This window comes from Chiloscyllium punctatum, chromosome 32, assembly GCF_047496795.1.
Source record: "Chiloscyllium punctatum isolate Juve2018m chromosome 32, sChiPun1.3, whole genome shotgun sequence".
NCBI lineage: Eukaryota > Metazoa > Chordata > Chondrichthyes > Orectolobiformes > Hemiscylliidae > Chiloscyllium > Chiloscyllium punctatum.
In genome coordinates, this window is record NC_092770.1 from 34,454,916 (window position 1) to 34,474,754 (window position 19,839).

The 19,839-nt window shown below is 45.0% G+C and overlaps 1 protein-coding gene across 1 annotated transcript in view; it reads left to right on the forward strand.

The window, feature by feature from the left end:
• Positions 1–6,243: 6,243 nt before the first annotated feature.
• The window catches only part of LOC140458286 (transcription factor E2F7-like), a 55,880-nt gene continuing 42,284 nt past the window's right edge, over positions 6,244–19,839 (forward strand). Inside the window, exon 1 of the mRNA XM_072552689.1 lies at positions 6,244–6,470. Coding sequence (XP_072408790.1) covers positions 6,244–6,470 — 227 coding nt within the window. The remainder of the gene's footprint in view (positions 6,471–19,839) is intronic.

Sequence of the window (19,839 nt, forward strand, 5' to 3'; positions counted from 1 at the left end):
AAAAGAAGTTGCATCAAGACACTGTTCAAAAGGGCCACAACACACTACAGCACACCAGAACTGCAAAAAGAGGAAGAAGAACACCTCTACAATCTATTCATCAAAAACGTATACCCCCGCAATTTCATCAACAGATGCCTAAGGGGAAGACAATAGAATGAGGACATGCCGCAACCCAAAGGACTAGCCACACTACCATACATCAGGAGCATTTCTGAACTGACAGCCAGACTACTGCGACCACTAGGACTCATAACAGCACACAAACCAACAGCCACTCTCAGACAACAACTCACCAGGACGAAGGACCCGATACCCAGCATGAGCAAAACCAATGTAGTGTACAAAGTCCCATGCAAGGACTGCACAAAACACTACATAGGACAAACAGGAAGACAGTTAATGATCCGCATCCATGAACACCAACTAGCCACGAAACAACATGACCAGCTATCCTTAGTAGCCACACACTCAGATGACAAGCAACATGAATTCGACTGGGACAACACTACTATTATAGGACAAGCCAAACAGAGAACAGCCAGGGAATTCCTAGAGGCATGGCACTCATCCACAGATTCAATCAATAAGCACATTGATCTGGACCCAATATACCGGCCACTGCAGCGGACAGCTGGAACTGACAACCGGAAGCGACAGATTTAAACCACTATAAATGCTGGAGGAAAGATCACAGAAGCGCTTCACAGGAGGCTCCCAAGCACTGAGGATGTCACCTAGACAGGGGACGAAACGTCTGCAACATAAATTCCCAGCTCGGCGAACACAACCACAACAACTTGCTTGCTATCTCCCCCATTTTCTGTGCTCCGCACAAAGGCTGCCTTGCTGATCTTTGAGGGGCCCTATTCTCTCCCTAGTTACCCTTTTGTCCTTAATGTATTTGTAAAATCACTTTGGACTCTCCTTAACCCCATACGCCAACGTTATCTCATGTCCCCTTTTTGCCCTCCTGATTTCCCACTTAAGTATACTCCTACTGCCTTTATACTCTTCTAAGGGTTCACTCGATCTATCCTGACATATGCTTCCTTCTTTTTCTTAACCAAACCCTCAATTACTCGAGTCATCCAGCATTCCCTATACCTATCAGCCTTCTCTTTCACCCTAACAGGAATATACTTTCTCTGTATTCTTGTTTTCTCATTTCTGAAGGCTTCCCATTTTCAAGCTGTCCCTTTACTTGCGAACATCTGCCCCCAATCAGGTTTTAAAAGTTCTTGTATAATAGCATCAAAATTAGCCTCCTCCAATTTAGAACTTTAATTTTTAGATACGTTTCCACAAGTATTTTAAAATGAATAGAATTATGGTCGCTGGCCCCAAAGTGCTCCCCCACTGACACCTCAGTCACCTGCCCTGCCTTATTTCCCAAGAGCAGGTCAAGTTTTGCACCTTCTCTAGTAGGTACATCCACATACTGAATCAGAAAATTGTCTACTACACACTTAACAAATTCCTCTCCACCTAAACCTTTAACACTATGGCAGTTCCAGTCTGTGTTTGGAAAGTTAAAATCCCCTAACATAACTACTCTATTATTCTTACTGAGAAGACCTCCTTACAAATTTGTTTCTCAATTTCCCTCTGACTATTAGGGGGTCTATAATACAATCCCAATAAGGTGATCATCCCTTTCTTATTTCTCTGTTCCACTAAAATAGCTTCCCTGGATGTATTTCCCTTGTCAAAAACACCACTCCCCCTCCTCTCTTGCCTCCTTTTCTATCCTTCCTGTAGCAGTTGTATCCTGGAACATTAATCTGCCAGTCCTGCCCATCCCTGAGCCATGTTTCCGTAATTTCTATGATATCCCAGTCCCATGTTCCTAACCATGCCCTGAGTTCATCTGCCTTCCCTGTTAGGCCCCTTGCATTGAAGTAAATGCAGTTTAATTTATTAGTCCTACCTTGTCCCTGCCTGCCCTGACTGTTTGACTCGCTTCAGTTCTCAACTGTACCAGTCTCAGATTGATCTCTTTCCTCACTCCCCCCCGCCCCCCCCCCCCCCCCTTACTAGTTTAAATCCTCCTGAGCAGCTCTAGCAAATCTCCCTGCCAGTGTATTAGTCCCCTTCCAATTTAGGTGCAATCCGTCCTTCTTGTACAGGTCACTTCTACCCCAAAAGAAATTCCAATGATCCAAAAATGTGAATCCTCTTCCCATACACCAGCTCCTCAGCCATGCATTCATCTGCTCTATCCTCCTATTCCTGCCCTCACTCGCTCGTAGCACTGGGAGTAATCCAGATATTACTACTCTCGGGGACCTTTTTAAATTCCTGCCTAATTCTCTGTAATCTCCCTTCAGAATCTCAACCTTTTCCCTTCCTATGTCGTTGGTTCCAATGTGGACAACGACCTCTTGCTGACCCCTCTCCCCCGTGAGAACATTCTGCACCCTCTCTGAGACATCCTTGATCTTGGCACCAGGGAAACAACACACCATTCTGATTTTTCTCTGCTGGCCACAGAAACGTCTGTCTGTACCTCTGACTACAGAATCCTCTAACACAATTGATCTCTTGGAAGCCGACGTACCCCTCGTTGCATTAGAGCCAGTCTCAATACCAGAAACTTGGCTGTTCGTGCTACGTTCCCCTGAGAATCCATCACCCCCTACATTTTCCAAAACTGCACACCTGTTTGAAATGGGGATAGCCACAGAAGACACCTGCACTAGTTGCCTACCTCTCTTACCCTTCCTGGAGTTATCCCATCTATGTGACTATATCTGCAACTTTTCCCCCTTCCTATAACTGCCATCCACAGCACCCCTTGCTCATGTAATATCCTCATTGCCTCTAACTGGGTGGGTTTAAATTAGCTCAGCAGGGGGATGGGAACCTGTCTTGTAGTTCCAGTGCACAGAAGGATGAGAGTAGGGAGGACATAGACAGGATTTCACGGTCACAGGAGTGTGTGGCAGACAGCAAGCTGGTTTGAAGTGTGTCTACTTCAACGCCAGAAGTATCAGGAATAAAGTAGGTGAGCTTGCAGCATGGATAGGTACCTAGGACTTCGATGTTGTGGCCATTTCGGAGACATGGATAGAGCAGGGTGAGGAATGGATGTTGCAAGTTCCAGGGTTTAGACCTTTCATTAAAACGGGCAAGGCGGTAAAAGAGGTGGAGGTGTGGCCTTGTCAGTCAAGGATAGTATAATGGTGGCTGAGAGAATTTTTGAGGATGACTCTCTACTGAGGTAGTGTGGACTGAGGTTAGAAACAGGAGAGGAGAGGTCACACTGCTTGGAGTTTTTTATAGGCCTCTGCAAAGTTCCAGGGATGTGGAGGAGAGGATCAGAAAATTGAGGGGGACTTTAACTTCCCCAACATTGACTGGAAATGTGTTGGATGGACCAGTTTTTGTCCAATGTCTGCAGAACAGTTTCCTGACACAATATGTCGAAAAGCCGACAAGAGGGGAGATCACACTGGATCTGGTGCTTGGTAATGAGCCAGGCCAGGTGTTTGATTTAGTTGTAGGTGAGCCCTTTGGAGAGAGTGACCATAATTCAGTTATGTTTAGTTTAGCGATGGAAAGGGATAGGTACATGCCACAGGGCAAGAGTTATACACGGGGGAAGAACAATTATAATGCGATTAGGCAAGACTTCGGAGGCGTAGAATGGAATAGCAAAATGCAGGGGATGGGGACAATCGAAATGTGGAGTTAGTTTAAGGAACAGATATTGTGTGTCCTTGAAGGTATGTCTCTGTCAGGCAGGGAAGACATGCTAAGGTAAGGGAACTATGGTTTTCTAAAGAAATTGTATATCTTGTTAAGCAGAAGAGGGAGGCTGATGTGACATTGAGATGAGATAGTTCAGATGAGGCAATGGAGAGTTAAAGATTAGCTAGGAAGGATGTAAAGAGAGAGTTAAGAAGAGCAAGGAGGGGACATGAGCAGTCTTTAACATGTAGAATAAAGGAGAACCTTAAAGCTTTCTATAGGTATGTGAGGAATAAAGGATGACTAGAGTAGGAATCGGGCCAATCAAAGACAGAAGTGGGAAGTTGAGTGTGGACCCTGTGGAGATCGGAGAGATGCTAAACAAACATTTCTCATCGGTTTTCACTCAGGAAAAGGAGAATATTAGAGAGGAGAAGACTGAGATACGGGCTGTTAGACTAGAAAAGGTTGAGGTTAGTAAAGAGGAGGTATTATCAATTCTAGAAGGTGTGAGAGTAGATAAGTCCCCTGTTCTGGATGGGACTTTTCCAAGAATTCTCTGGGAAGCTAGAGAGGAGATGGCCAAGCCTTTGGCCTTTATCTTTGAGTTGTCATTGTCTACGGGTTTAGTACTAGATAACTGGAGGATTGCAAGAAGGGCAGTAGAGATGGCCCAGGTAATTATAGACCAGTGAGCCTTACTTCTGTTGTAGGAAAGTTTTTGGAAATGATTATAAGAGATAGGATTTCTAATCATCTAGCAAGCAACAATTTGATTGGAAATATTCAACATGTCTCACAAACCTCATTGCATTTTTTGAGAAGCTAACCAAGCATGAGGATGAGGGTAGGGCAGTTGACGTGGTATACATAAACTTCAGTAAAGCCTTTGATAAGGTTCCACATGGTAGGCTGTTGGAGAAAATGCAGAGGCATGGGATTGAGGGTGATTTAGCAGTTTGGGTTAGAAACTGGCTTTCTGAAAGAAGGCAGCGAGTGGTGGTTGATGGAAAATATTCAGCCTGGAGTCCGGTTACTAGTGGTGTGTCACAAGGATCTGTTTTGGGGTCACTGCTGTTTGTCATTTTTATAAATGACTTAGACGCAGGCATAGGTGGATGGATTAGTAAGTTTGCAGATGACACTAAAGTCGGTGGAGTGGTGGACAGTGTGGAAGAATGTTACAGGTTGCAGGGGGACTTGGATAAACTGCAGAATTGGGCTGAGAGGTGGCAAATGGAGTTCAATGAAGCTAAATGTGAGGTGATGCACTTTGGGAAGAATAACAGGAAGGTAGAATACTGGGTCAATGGAAAGATTCTTGGTAGTGAGGACGTGCAGAGGGATCTTGGAGTCCATGTACATAGATCCCTGAAAGTTGCCACCCAGGTGGATAGTGCTGTTAAGGAGGCATATGCTGTATTAGGTTTCATTCATAAAGGGATTGAGTTCTGGAACTGCAACTGTACAAAATGCTGGTGCGGCCTCACTTGGAATATTGTGTCCAGTTCTGGTTGCCCCATTACTGGAAGGATGTGGAAAGCATTGGAAAAGGTACAGAGAGGATTTACCAGAATGTTGCCTAGTCTGGAGGGAAGGTCTTTGGAGGAAAGGATGAGAGACTTAAGTCTGTTCTCATTGGAGAGAAGGATAAGACGGGATTTAATAGAGACATACAAGATGATCAGAGGATTAGATAGGGTAGACAGTGAAAGTCTTTTTTCGAGGATGATAACATTGGCTTGTACAAGGGGCATAGCTGCAAATTGAGGAGTGATAGATTTAAGACAGATGTCAGAGGCAGGTTCTTTACGCAGAGAGTGGTAAGGGTGTGGAATGCCCTGCCTGCCAATGTAGTTAACCCAGCCACATTAGGGAGATTTAAACAATCCTTAGCTAAGCACATGGATGATGATGGGATAGTGTAGGGGGATGGGCTTAGATTAGTTCACAGCTCAACACAACATTGAGGGCCAAAGGGCCTGTTCTGTGCTGTACTGTTCTATGTTCTATCTGTCTTTCCAACCAATCCATTCGATCTGATAGGATTCACAACCAACGGCATTTATGATTCGGAGGAGCCGGTGTTGGACTGGAGTGTACAAAGTTAAAAATCACACAACACCAGGTTATAGTCCAACAGGTTTAATTGGAAGCACACTAGCTTTCGGAGCGACGCTCCTTCCTGATGAAGATCACAACCACCTGATGAAGGAGCAGTGCTCCGAAAGCTAGTGCTTCCAGTTAAACCTGTTGGACTATAACCTGGTGTTGTGTGATTTTTAACTTTGAATGGTACTTATTGTGGATCTGAAAAAGGAGCTCGGGCTAGTAGTTGTGTGGAGGTGCCTTCACCCCCAGAGTAGAGACTTTACCTTCGACTCTAACCCACTCAAGTGCCTTACCAGAATTTATATGTTTTTTGCCCCCTCGACCCTTCTGAATTCCATACTGTCTTGTAAAATAGGTAATGTAGCTATTTCTGATCATGCCACAGTATATATGGAAGTCAAGATTAGGGATGATGGGATAGGCCCCCGACATTGGCCTATGGATCCCTTCTTATTGAAGGATAGCAAATTTATCAAGTATTTTTCGCAGGAATTCAAAATCTTCCGGGATATTAATTCCGGTACGGCCAGTAACCCATCGATGATGTGGGAGACCACTAAGGCATATGCTCGAGGCTTAGTCATCTCATACTCTGCATCTCGGAAAAGACAAAAGGGAGAACAACAGCGCCTGCTCGAGGCTCGCTTGAAGGCAGCTGAGACAGTGTATGTTGATAGGCCCTCAATTACTAAGCTACAAAGGATCACAGCCCTTAGGGCAGCCTTGAACACCGCACTTACAAAACAGCAAAGAGGGAAATATTATTTGCAAAGCAGAGGTTATTTGAATATGGTGACAAGCCTGGCTGATGTCTAGCATGGTAAAAACAAGGACTGCAGATGCTGAAAACCAAAATCTAAATTAGAGTAGTGCTGGGATAACTTAGAGTGCTGCTCCTCAGATGCTGCCTGACCTGCTGTGGCTTTTCCAGCACCACTCTAATCTAGACTCTGATCTCCAGCGTACCTTGATAGAAAGAAAAAGGCTGCCCAAGCCATCATGTCCATTAGAGAAAGCACTGGTACCCTGACCAATGATCGTAAAAAGATCAATACAGCCTTTAGAAAGTTCTATTTTGAAATGTATAAATCGCAGGACTGTGAGGATAGAACTAAGAAGATGGAATCCTTCTTTAAAAATTTGGCCCTCCTGGGTTTAACCTCGGAGCAGGTGTTGATCTTGAATGCCCCCTTGACAACCAGGAAGTACAGGAGGTGGTGAGGCAGCTTCAGAGTGGCAAAACGTCTGGACCAGACGAATTCCAGGTTGAGTTCTATAAAGAATTTATAGGGGAACTGGCCGGGCCACTCATAATATGTATAATCACTCACATAGTCAGGGCTGCCTCCCGCCTTTGTTGAGAGAAGCAAACATCTCTCTTATTCTCAAAAAGGGAAAGGCCCCAGAAGACTGCTTATCATATAGACCCATATCCTTATTAAATGTGGATTTCAAAATTCTTTCTAAAATGTTAGCATTAAGATTGGAGAGGGTCTTATCATCCATTATAAAAGAGGACCAGACGGGGTTTATAAAGGGCCACAGGTCAACTAATAATATTAGAAGGGTCTTAAATGTGAAAGAAGCCTGTCAACAGAGAACAATACTGGGTTTAGCTGTCTCCTTGGACGCAGAGGAGGCATTTGATCGGGTAGAATGGCCATATCTTTTTTATACACTGGAATGGTTCGGTGTCGGAGAGGTATTTACCAAATGGGTTTCAGTATTATGTAATGATCCCAAAGCAGCAGTGATCACCAATGGTTTAGGTTCAGATAGCTCTAGCGTTGGCAGGGGCTGTCACCATTATTATTCACACTAGTGATTGAACCACTAGCAGAAGCTATACGAACTGACCCTAACATAACGGTGGATCGGCAAGCACAAAATTACTCTATATGCAGATGATGTCCTCCTCTTCTTAAGTGACCCTTTGATATCCATGCCCTGTCTAATCCAAGTGATCAATTTATTTGGGATATTTTCGGGCTTTACAATTAATTTTGTGAAATCTGAGGCCATGCCGTTGGGAGGTCTTGCCAGTGTATCCAATTTACCGGATGGATCTTGCTTTCCCTTTCGGTGTCACTAAAAGGTTTTCTGTACTTAGATATTTTTATCACCCCAGTTATTTGGTCAGCTGTATAAAGCTAACTTCATGCACTTATTAGAGAAAATAAGTCAGGACCTTCCAAACTGGGGAGATCTCCCAATATCCTGGTTAGGCAGAGTAGCCCTAGTTAAGATGAATATCCTACCTCGTCTTCAATATCCGATGAGGGTGTTCCCCTTGATGTTTCTGAGACAGGTATTACATAAGCTTTACGGTTGACTCAGTTCTTTATTTGGAATCATAGATGGCCCCTTATCAAATTAGAAAAGCTGCAGCTCCCACAGGCAAGGGGAGGACTGGACTTTCCAGACTTTAGGAGGTATCAATTGAGTTCCTTATTATCTTATATAGCTGATTGATTGTGGGTCACAAGAGACTCAATCTGGTTAGATATTGAGACCTCCCAAGCAAAATGTCCCCTCATCAATCTATTGTTTATGGACAAGATGAGAGCTATTACAGACTATTGTAAAAATCCCATTGTATTAATTACAATTAAAGCCTGGAGGATAATCCGACATGATGAGGGTAACCTGCCAAAGGTCCTCCCCTTATACTTCTATAATGGGAACATCGGGATTTCAGCCAGGGCAGACTGGTGCTACATTTAGAACTTGGAAGTCCAAAGGTATCTCCTGCTTGAGATACCTGTTCAATGGGAAGGTTATGATATCCTTTGAACAATTGCACCAGAAGTTTGGACTGCCTAACAGGGATCTTTTTCAGTATTTCCAAATATGAGATTATATCCAAAAAATACCACACTGATAATTAATCCCTACAAATCGGATAGGGAAAGGAGAGTACTATGGCCGATGGTCAGTACTCTTTATCACTCATTATAAAATAAAGTATCTAAGGACATGGAATCAAGAATTAGGGTTGGAAATCTCATTAGAAATGTAGGAGGACATCTGGGAAAATGCCAGAAAGATCTCTATTTGTAATAGAACGCAGGCTATTCAATTAAAGATACTCAATAGGGCCCATATAGCACCTGAACGATTCGCAAAATTCAAGGCAGGAGCATCCCCAATGTGTCCTAAATGTAAAATAGAAGTTCGCACTCTCACCCATTGACTATGGACATGCCATTAGATCCGCAGGTATTGGGACAGAGTAGCGAATGCCTTGACAGAGATCTTGGGTACGGATCTGGGTTCTTCAGATTTTCCCTCCCTGGATGTGTACGGGAGGAAATCATTCTCCATTCTTTCTTTTTGTGCAAGGAAAAATATTTTAGTGAATTGGGGAGCTGAAGGCCCTCCAAGACCTTCGAACTGGCACAGGTTAGTCACGGAATATATCTCCCTTGACTTCCTCACAAATGTGGTGCACCAAAAAACGGAATTATTCTATAAAACATGGCAGCCCTTTTTGAACTACATCGGCACAGATATTTCGGCCAAACTGTCCAGGGCTTTTGTCGAGCTGTGGTTATGGTTCTGACAGGTGCGAGGATCCTCAGGAGGAGGAATCCCATAAAAATACTGGTTTTATTATGACTTGATGTAAATCTATTTTGAGCGTGTGTCTAGTTATTTAATTATTTCGTTGTTTTTTGCTAGTAATGTATGATATTCTATTTTATGGTTTGGTTGTTTGTAGGACAGATTAGTAGCTCATTGGGTTTTTCTTTTTCTTTTCTTTTTGGTTATTATTTTATTCTCTTATTTATTTAATTTTATATTGGTTTATACTTGTATTACTTTTGTAATTTTGTAAAAAATCTTAAAGATTGTCTTTTTTCAATAAAAATGCCTATTTAAAAATAGTAATTGAACTATAGTATTTGCAGTCAATATTTGGAAAGTTAAAGTTCCCATAACAACTACCCTGTTACTCTCGCTCCTATTGAGAATCATCTTTGCTATCCTTTCCTCTACATCTCTGGGCCTATTCAGAGTCCTCTAGAAAACTCCCAACAGGGTGACCATTCCTTTCCTGTTTCTAACCTCAGCCCATACCACCTCAGTAGATGAATCCTCTAAAGTCCTTTCTGCCACCGTAATACTGTCCTTGACTAAAAATGCCACACTCCCCCTCTTTTACTGTCTTCCCTGTTCTTACTGAAACATCTAAATCCCAGAACCTGCGACAACCATTCCTGTCCCTGCTCTATCCATGTCTCTGAAATGGCCACAACATCAAAGTCCCAGGCACTAACCCATGCTGCAAGTTCACCCACCTTACTCCAGATGCTCCTGGCAAGTTCACCCACCTTACTCCAGATGCTCCTGGGCGGCACGGTGGCACAGTGGTTAGCACTGCTGCCTCACAGCACCAGAGACCTGGGTTCAATTCCAGCCTCAGGCGACTGACTGTGTGGAGTTTGCACATTCTCCCCGTGTCTGCGTGGGTTTCCTCCGGGTGCTCTGGTTTCCTCCCACAGTCCAAAGATGTGCAGGCCAGATGAATTGGCTATGCTAAATTGCCCGTAGTGTTAGGCAAGGGGTAGATATAGGGGTATGGGTGGGTTGCACTTCGACGGGGTGGTGTGGACTTGTTGGGCCGAAGGGCCTGTTTCCACACTGTAAGTAATCTAAAAATAGACACACAAATTTACTGTTGTAATGTAGCAATGCAGCAGCTAATTCAAGCACAGCAAGAATTTATAACATAGAACATAGAACAGTACAGCACAGTAACAGGCCCTTCAGTCCTTGATGTTGTGTCGGCCTTTTATCCTACTCTCAGATCAAACTAACCTACATACCCTTCAGTGTACTATCATCCATGTGCCTATCCAAGAGTGACTTAAATGTTCCTAATGTATCTGACTCTACTCCCACCACTGGCAGTGCATTCACACACCCACCACTCTCTGAGTAAAGAACCTACCTCTGGCATCTCCCCTAAACCTTCCTCCAAATATCTTAAAATTATGTGATAGGTTTAGGACAGATATTAGGGGTAGTTTCTTCACTCACTACTGCCTGCAACAGTAGTGGACTCACCGATGTTAAGGGCATTTAAATGGGCATTGGGCAGACATACAGATAATAATGGAACAGTGTAGGTTAGATGGGCATCATATTAATTTCACAGGTTTGTGCAACATTGAAGGCCGAAGGGTTTGTATTGCACTGTAATGTTCTATGTATGCTCCCTCATGATTGACATTTCCACCCTGAGATAAAGTCTGGCTATCCACTCTATCTGTGCCTCTCAATATCTATCTCTATCAGGTCACCTCTCATCCTTCTTCACTCCAGTAAGAAAAGCCCTGGCTCCCTCAACCTTTCTTCATATGACCTGCCCTCCAGTCCAGGCAGCATCCTGATAAATCTCCTCTGCATCCTCTCTAGAGCTTTCACATCCTTCCTATAATGAAGCGACCAGAACTGAACACAATATTCCAAGTGTGGTCTAACCAGGGCTCTATACAGCTGCAGCATAATCTTGCAGCTCTTAAACTCAATCCCTCTGCCAATGAAAGCCAACACACCATAAATCTTCTTAACAACCCTATCAACTTGGGCAGCAACTTTGAGGGATCTATGGACATGGACCCCAAGATCCCTCTGATTCTCCACACTGCTAAGAATCCTTTAACCCTGTACAGTATTGTGCATTCAAATTTGACCTTCCAAAATGAATCACTTCACACTTTTCCAGGTTGAACTCTATCTGCCACTTTTCAGCCCAGCTCTGCATCCTGTCAGTGTTCCATTACAACCTACAACAGTCCTCCACACTATCCACAACTCCACCAACATTCATGTCATTGACAAACGGACTCACCCACCCTTCCACTTCCTCATCCAAGTAATTTTTAAAAATCACAAAGAGCAGAGATCCCAGAACAGATCCCTTTAGAACACCACTGGTCACCGAGCTTCAGGCTGAATACTTTTCATCTACTACCACCCTCTGTCTTCTATGGGCCAGCCAAATCTGTATGCAGACAGCCAGATTTCCCTGTATCCCATACCTCCTTATTTTCTTAATAAGCCTACCATGGGGAACCTTATTGAATACCTTGCTAAGATCAATGTATACCACATCCATTGCTGTACCTTCATCGATGTGTTTTGTCACATCATCAAGGACCTCAATAAGGTTTGTGAGGCATGACCTGCCCCTCACAAAGCCATGCCGACTATTTCTAATCAAACTATGGTTTTCCAAGGAATCATAAATCCTGTCACTCAGAAGCCACTCCAATACTTTGCCTACTACCAACGTGAGACTAACTGGTCTGTAGTTCCTAAGTTTATCCCTGGTCCCTTTCTTGAACAAGGGAATGACATTTGCCACCCTCCAATCATTTGCGACTACTCCAGTGGACAGTGAGGATGCAAAGATCATCACCAAAGCCACAGCAATCTCTTCCCTTGTTTCCAGTAATAACCTTGGATAAATCTTGTCTGGCCCAGGGGACTTTTCCATCCTCAAGTTTTTTCAAAAAGTGCATCCTGCTTCTTAACATCAGCCTGTTTCAGGTTGTCCTCACAAACAACAAGGTCCCTCGCACTAGACATTACTGAAGCAAAAGTATTCATTGAGGACCTCCCCTACTTCCTCCAACTCAGGCACAAGTTCCCTCCATTATCCCTGATTGGCCCTATCCTCACTCTGGTCATCCCCTTGTTCCTCATGTAAGTGTGGACTGCCTTAGGGTTTTCCTTAAGTGAATCAGGTGAATTGGCCATGCTAAATTGCCCATAGTGTTAGGTGCATTATTTAGAGGGAAATGGGTCTGGGTGGGTTACTCTTCAGAGGGTCGGTTGGGACAAAGGGCCTGTTTCCACACTGTAGGGAATCTAATCTACTCTGCTCTACTTGTCCTGCCTTTTAACTTCCAACCTAACTCCCTATATTCACCCCTCAAATCCTCATCCCTTTTCCTACCAATGTCATTGGTTCTGATGTGTACCACAACTTCTGACTGCTCACACTCCCCCTTAGTCATCCTGTAGACTCGATCCGAGACATCCCTTCCTTGGCACACAGGAAGCGACATACCATCTGGGAGTCTCATTCACAACCACAGAGTCTCCTGTCTGATCCTCTCACCATCGAATCTCCTGTCACTACCGCTTTCCTATTCACCCCCCTTGCCTTCTGAGGCTCACTGTCAGAGACCAGGCCGCTGTGGCTTTCCCCTGGTAGGTTGTCCCCCCCAAAACAGTGCACATGATGTCGAGGTGCGAGTGTTGGACTGGGGTGGACTTATTAATGATGGGAACAGCCACATGGGGGTCCCTGCACACTCTGCCTACTCCCTTTCCTTCTCCTGATGGTCACCCAGCTACCTTTGTCCTGTAACTTAGGTGTGACTACCTCCCAAAACTGTTCTCTATCACCCCCTCGGCCTCCTGAAGGATCCAACGTTCATCCAGCTCCAGCAACAGCCCACAAGCAGCAAAGTGATACTGAACAAACTCCTGTTTCGGAGATGTTGAGTAAGGGATTAGTCTTGGTTTTGGGACACCAGTATAATGGGATCTTTTGCACTCTTCCAAGAGACTAGTCATGGATTACACATTGAGTACATTCAGTCTGAAGTCAATAGATTATTCAATTCAATAGGAATATTTATAAGGAGCCAGAGCAGAAACGTGTGATTGATTTCGAAGATTAGCCACACAGATGCTAGAATTAGGAACAGGAGTAGGTCACACAGCCTCTGAGATTGCTCTGCCATTCAGTAAGATTATGACTGGTCCACATTGCTGCCTACCCATATTGTCACCCCTTCCTTATCAAGAATATATCTACCTCTGCCTTAAACATATTCCACAACACCAGGGTATAGTCCAACAGGTTTATTTGGAAACACTAGCTTTTGGAGCACTGCTCCTTCATCAGATCGCTGTGCCGCAGGACCATAAGACACAGAATTTATAGCAAAAGGTTACAGCGCCATGCAACCAAAATTATATAGTGAACAAACCTAGATTATTGTTAAGTCTTCCATTGTTAGGTTGGGTTGCAGGTTTTGGTTCATTAATATGTCAATCCCAGAACTTCTTTCCAGTCACATTCCTGAGATAACTTAAACTTTTATAAAACAAGGTGAGATCTGAGCTCAGATAATGCATTAAAGGAATGAGGTTAAAGTTTGTCTGTATCCCAATCTTGAGTTAGACTGGTTCTATTTCCAAAGTGGAATTTACAAAATATCACAAGGACTGACTGCCTGCAGATTGTGCACTTTATGAGCAAAATAGAATGTATCTGCAAATATAATTCTGCAAATGCAAGTTCACCCCAGAGACTTACATGTGTGTATGCGTGCATGAGGGAGAGAGAGAGAACGAGAGAGAGAGAGAGAGAGAGAGAGAGAGAGAGAGAGAGTCTGAGTGCCTGTATCTGAGTGTGTGCATGTGAGTTTGAGTGCGCGTGAGAGAGTTTGTGTTTGCATGTGTGTGTGCTTGGCAAAGTATGTGTGTGTGTGTGTGAAAGCATATGTATGAGAGAGGGTCTGCGTGAGTGTGAGAGTCAGTAAGAATGCTTCTGGGTGTGTAGTGCAGTGGGGTCACCTGTAGTGTGACATGAACCCAAGGTCCAGGTTAAGGCCATCCCCATGGGTACCAAACTTGGCTATCAGCTCTGCTTGGCCACTCTACATTGTTGCGTATCCTGAAGTGAGTCTTGGAGGATGGTCACCCGAAGATCCGAGGCCAAATGTCTCGGACTGTTGAAGTGTTCCCCAACTGGGAAGGAACACCCCTGTCTGGCCATTGCAGTATGGTGTCCATACATCCGTCATCATACTGTCTGCTTGGTCTCGCCAATGTACCATGCCTCGGGCCATCCTTGCCTGCAGCATATGAGATAGACAACATTGACCGAATCATACTCTCAGGAAAATGTTATTGACTTGCAGAATCACATCTAATGTTGGACACTGCACTGTGATACCCACTCAAGGAGGTCACACACATTTGCACTGCAACAACAGGTCACAACAACTTACAGCTGATACCACAGAGAGTCAGTATCCACCCAAAGTACAGGGGAAGACACCAGCAACAAACCAGAACATTGTGTGTCAGGGGGCAGAGGTGAGTGCTGTGGCCATCAGTAAAGAGCAGGTGCTGGAGAAGTTGAAGGTGAATAAATCACCCAGCCCAGGTGGACTACACCCCCAGAGTTCAGAAGGAGGTTGTTGAGGAGATTGTAGGGGCATTGATGGGGATCTTTCAGGAGTCACTGGCATCAGGGAGGGTCCCAGAGGACTGCAAATGGCTAATGTCATACCTCTGTTTAAGAAGGGAGGGAGGCAGAAGACAGGAAACTATAGATCAGTTAGCCTGACCTCAGTCATTGGTAAGATTTTAGAGTCCATTATTAAGGATGAGATTGTGGAGTACTTGGAAGTATATGCTAAAATAGGGCGGAGTCAGTAGGGCTTTGTTAAGGGGAGGTTCTGTCTGATATATCTATTAGAATTCTTTGAGGAGGTAATGAGTAAGTTAGAGAAAGGAGGGCCAGTGGATGTGATGTATTTGGATTTCCAGAAGGTCTTTGACAAGGTGCTGCACATGAGGCTGTGAAATAAGATAAGCCCTTGGTGTTAGGGGCAAGGTATTGGTGTAGATAGGGGATTGGCTGACCGGTGAAAGGCAGAGAGTGGGGATACTGGGATGGCAGCTTTCAAGGTGGCAGCTGGTGACTAGTGGAGTCCCACAGGGGCCAGTGTTGGGGTCATAACTATTCACACTATACATTAATGATCTGAACAAAGGAAATTAGGGCATTGTTGCTCCATTTGGAGATGACACAAAGATAGTTGGAAGGACAGGTTGTATTGAGGAAGTAGGGAGGTTACAAACAGACTTGGACAGGTGAGGAAATTGGGCAAAGAAATGGCAGATGGAATGCAATGGGGAAAAGTGTTTGGTTATGCACTTTGGTAGGAAGAATAAAAGGCTTACACTAATTTCTCGAGCTTAAAAATGTGTTGCTGGAAAAGTGCAGCAGGTCAGGCAGCATCAAAGGAGCAGGAGAATCGACGTTTCGGGCATAAGCTCCTTCTTCAGGGATTCCTGTCGATTCTCCTGCTCCTTTGATGCTGCCTGACCTGCTGCACTTTTCCAGCAACACATTTTTAAGCTCTGATCTCCAGCATCTGCAGTCCTCACTTTCTCCATAGACTAATTTCTAAACATGGAAAGGTTTTAGAAATCTGAAGGTTAACATGCAGGTTCATTTGGCAGTTAGGAAGGCAAATGCAATGTTAACATTCATTTCAAGAGAGTTAGAATACAAGTGCGGTGTGTCCTGTTGAGGCTATGTAAGGCTCTGGTCAGACTGCATTTGGAATACTGTGAGCAGTTTCTGGCCTAGTATCTTAGGAAGGATGTGCCAGCAATGGAGGGGGACCGGGGGGGTTTACAAAAATGATCCTAGGGATAAAAGGCTTGTCTTATGAGCAGTGATTGAGAATTCTGGGTCAGTACTTGATGAAGTTTAGAAGGATGAGGGGGGATCTAATTGAAACTTACAGAATACTGAGAGGCTTCGATAGAGTGGATGTGGACAAGATGTTTCCACTGGTAGGAGAGACTAGGACCTGAGGGCACAGCCTCAGGATGGGGAGAAGGCAGGAACATGGAGTTGAGAAACATAGCAGCCATGATCAAATGGCAGAACAGAGTTGATGGGAGGAATAGCCTAATTCTGTTCCTCTATCTTCTGGTTCTGTGATCCAGGATTTGTCATCCCCCAATTCCAACAGTTTACTCAGTCCCACTTCCTTTGTGACTGTAATGTTCTTGACTTCTTCCCTCTTTTCCATTTCCTGATTTGAAACTATTTCTGGGATGTTGAAACAGGCTGAATGGGCAAAGTGGCCTCCTCCCACACCTATTTCTTATCAAGTCGTAGAATTGTACAGCACACAGAAACACAGCCAACCAGGTTTCCAAAACAGAACAAATCCCATTTGCCTGCATTTGGCCCTTTTCCTCTAAACCTTTCCCATCCATGTACCCTCTAACTGTATTTTAAATGTTGTAAACCATATCTGCCTCTACCATTTCCTCTGGTAGTTTATTCCATAAGTGGACCATTCCACTCTCTGTTTGAAAAGTTTGCCTTCAGGAACCTTTTCCCTCTCACCTTAAATCTGTGCCCTCTAGTTTTGGGCTCCCCCACCCTAGTAAAAAGGCTGTTCACCTTATCTGTGTCCCTCATGTTTTTATAAACCTCAAAAGGTCACCCCTCAGCCTCTGACACTCCAGGGGAAAAAGCCCTTGCCTATTCAGCCTCCCTCAGTATCTCAAACCCTCCAGTCTTGGCAACATCCTTGTAAATCATTTCTGCACCCTTTCAAGTTTCACAACAACTTTCTTATAGAACAGCGACCAGAACTGCGTCCTGTATTTTAAAAGTGGCATCAACAATGTCCTATACAGCTGAAACATGACATCCTAACTCCTGTACTAAATATTCTGATCAATTAAGGCAAGCATGCCGAATTCCTTATTCACCATCCTGATTAGTGCGATTCCACTTTGGATCAAGATTCAACTGTTTGATGGGGTCCTTTTCGAAAGATAGCAAATGCATTCACACAAAGACCGCATCGGAAGATAAATGTTAATGATGCAGAGGCTTCACCAACACGTGCATTTAGAGGGATATTTTATGAAACAGATGTTATTGTACAGCCACAGGCTCTGCTTCTGTAACCAGCTCCTTTCTCTAATTAGTTTAAATCCCTCCCTACTCTCTCTCTCTCCCGCGAAACCTGGCGGATTTATTTGATATTTTGCCGCAACGAAAGCAATTTCTCTGGGGACAGACTCCAGTTTCTCTCCGGGAACCATCTGCTTCCTGTGAGGAGAGAGGGGGTGGTGGGGAGGTGCAGCACAGAGAAATGGGCTAGCAGGGGTAGAGAGGAGGGTTTGGTGGAGAGGAGAAAGTAGGGTGGGGGAGGAAGAGAGAAGGGTGGGAGACCAGGTGGAGATGAGGGGGCTGAGGAGAGATGGTGTAGGGGTAGGGAGTACAGGAAGAGAGAGGGGCTGGGGATAGTGAGAGGGGGTACAGAGAGTGGGAGGTAGACTGAGAGTGGGTGGGGAGAGTAAATGAGAGATGGAGTGGGGACAGCTAAGAGGCAAGGGAGTGGGAGAGAGTGAGGGGGAGGAGGGTTGGGGCAAGGAGAGAATGGAGATGGTGTATAAAGAGTTGGAAGCGGAAATGGGGACAAGGAGAAATAGAAGGGCAGAGAGGTCTGGGTGTATGAGGTTTGGGGCTGTTATTGTATATGATCGTGTACCGGTATCTGTAGGTAATGTATGGATCTATACAGTAAGGTATACGGTGAAGCCACTTCTTTGAATCTCTCCTCCCGCCCAGGACCGCGCCAAAGGAACCCGGAAGTGAGCTGCCACTAGAAGTTCATTGGTCAACTGTCTGGAATGTATCCCCCGTCTCCCGCACCCATTGGCTACTCACCATCTGACGTCTATTGGAACCTCTCAGCGCGCCAGAAACGGAGAGCCCGGCGCCTCCCGGAGCCCAGACCCACAGAGAGAGGGAGAGGGAGAGGGAGAGGGATAGACAGATAGACAGATAGAGAGACAGAGATAGACAGGGAGAGACAGAGGGAGGGATAGAGACATACACCCACACAGAGAGAGAGAGAGAGAGAGACAGAGACAGACAGACAGACATAGACATAGACATAGAGAGAGAGACAGAGGGAGGGATAGAGACACACACCCACAGAGAGAGAGAGAGAGAGAGAGACAGAGACAGACAGACAGACATAGACATAGACATAGAGAGAGAGACAGAGGGAGGGATAGAGACACACACCCACAGAGAGAGAGAGAGACAGACAGACAGAGGTAGAGAGAGAGACTCACAGAGAGAGGGATAGAGAGATAGACCCACAGAGAGAGACAGACAGACAGGGAGAGAGAGGGAGTGAGGGAGAGATAGAGAGAAAGACCCAAAGAGAGAGGGATAGGGAGAGAGAGATAGAGGGAGAGATCCACAGAGAGAGGGATAGAGAGATCCACAGAGAGAGGAAGAGAGAGATCCACAGAGAGAGGAAGAGAGACATAGACTCACAGAGAGAGGGACAGACAGACAGGGAGAGATAGAGAGAAAGACCCACAGAGAGAGGGTCAGGGAGAGACCACAGAGAGATAGAGGGATAGAGACAGAGACCCACAGAGTGAGACGTAGAGGGAGACTCACACTCATCCACAGACAGAGGGAGGGAAGGAGACAGTCACATCTACAGGGAGAGGCGAAGACAGAGAGGGATAGACCCACAGAAAAGGGGGATCGAGAGACACAGACGGAGAGAGAAACGCGGTTAGATAGAGAGGGACTGAGAGAGAATTCAGGGAGATAAAGGGGGGACAGGTAGACAGGAGGAGAGGGACGGATAGTGGCGGAAGGGGATAGGGAAAGACAGACAGGGGATAGGGGAGAAAGGAGGACAGATAGGGGAATGGAGACGGGGAGATAGGAATGGGGGGGGGGGGTGTTCGGCAAAGCGTGGGGAGAGAGAGAGAAAGTGACAGGGATAGAGAGAGGGTTCGGGGAAACGGTGAACGGTATGCTGCCACTGAGAGTGGTTTTCCAGTGAGTTAGAAATCCGGCTGAGGACTGGGAAAGTGACTGTCCCTTGGAACAGGTGAGTGTTTCTGTACTGACCCTGAGGATATTCTCCCTGCACTGACCCAAGTTGTGAGAATCAGAGTCTCCTTTTATTTGGAAATCACATCAAACAGTTGTTTCATTGAGGGACAAGCTGGACTCGGTGACACTTTGACTCACACCCAGAAGACAGTTTTAACCAACGGATTTCCATCGTTGCGCCAATTTTGGGAATTAATTTCAGGAACTAAAAATAATTTGAGTTTTTTAACAGTGTGCAGAGAAAAATCAGCCCAGGAGATACTCGAGAATATTTCCAAATTCATGGAATTTTTAAGGAGTGTGAATCCAGT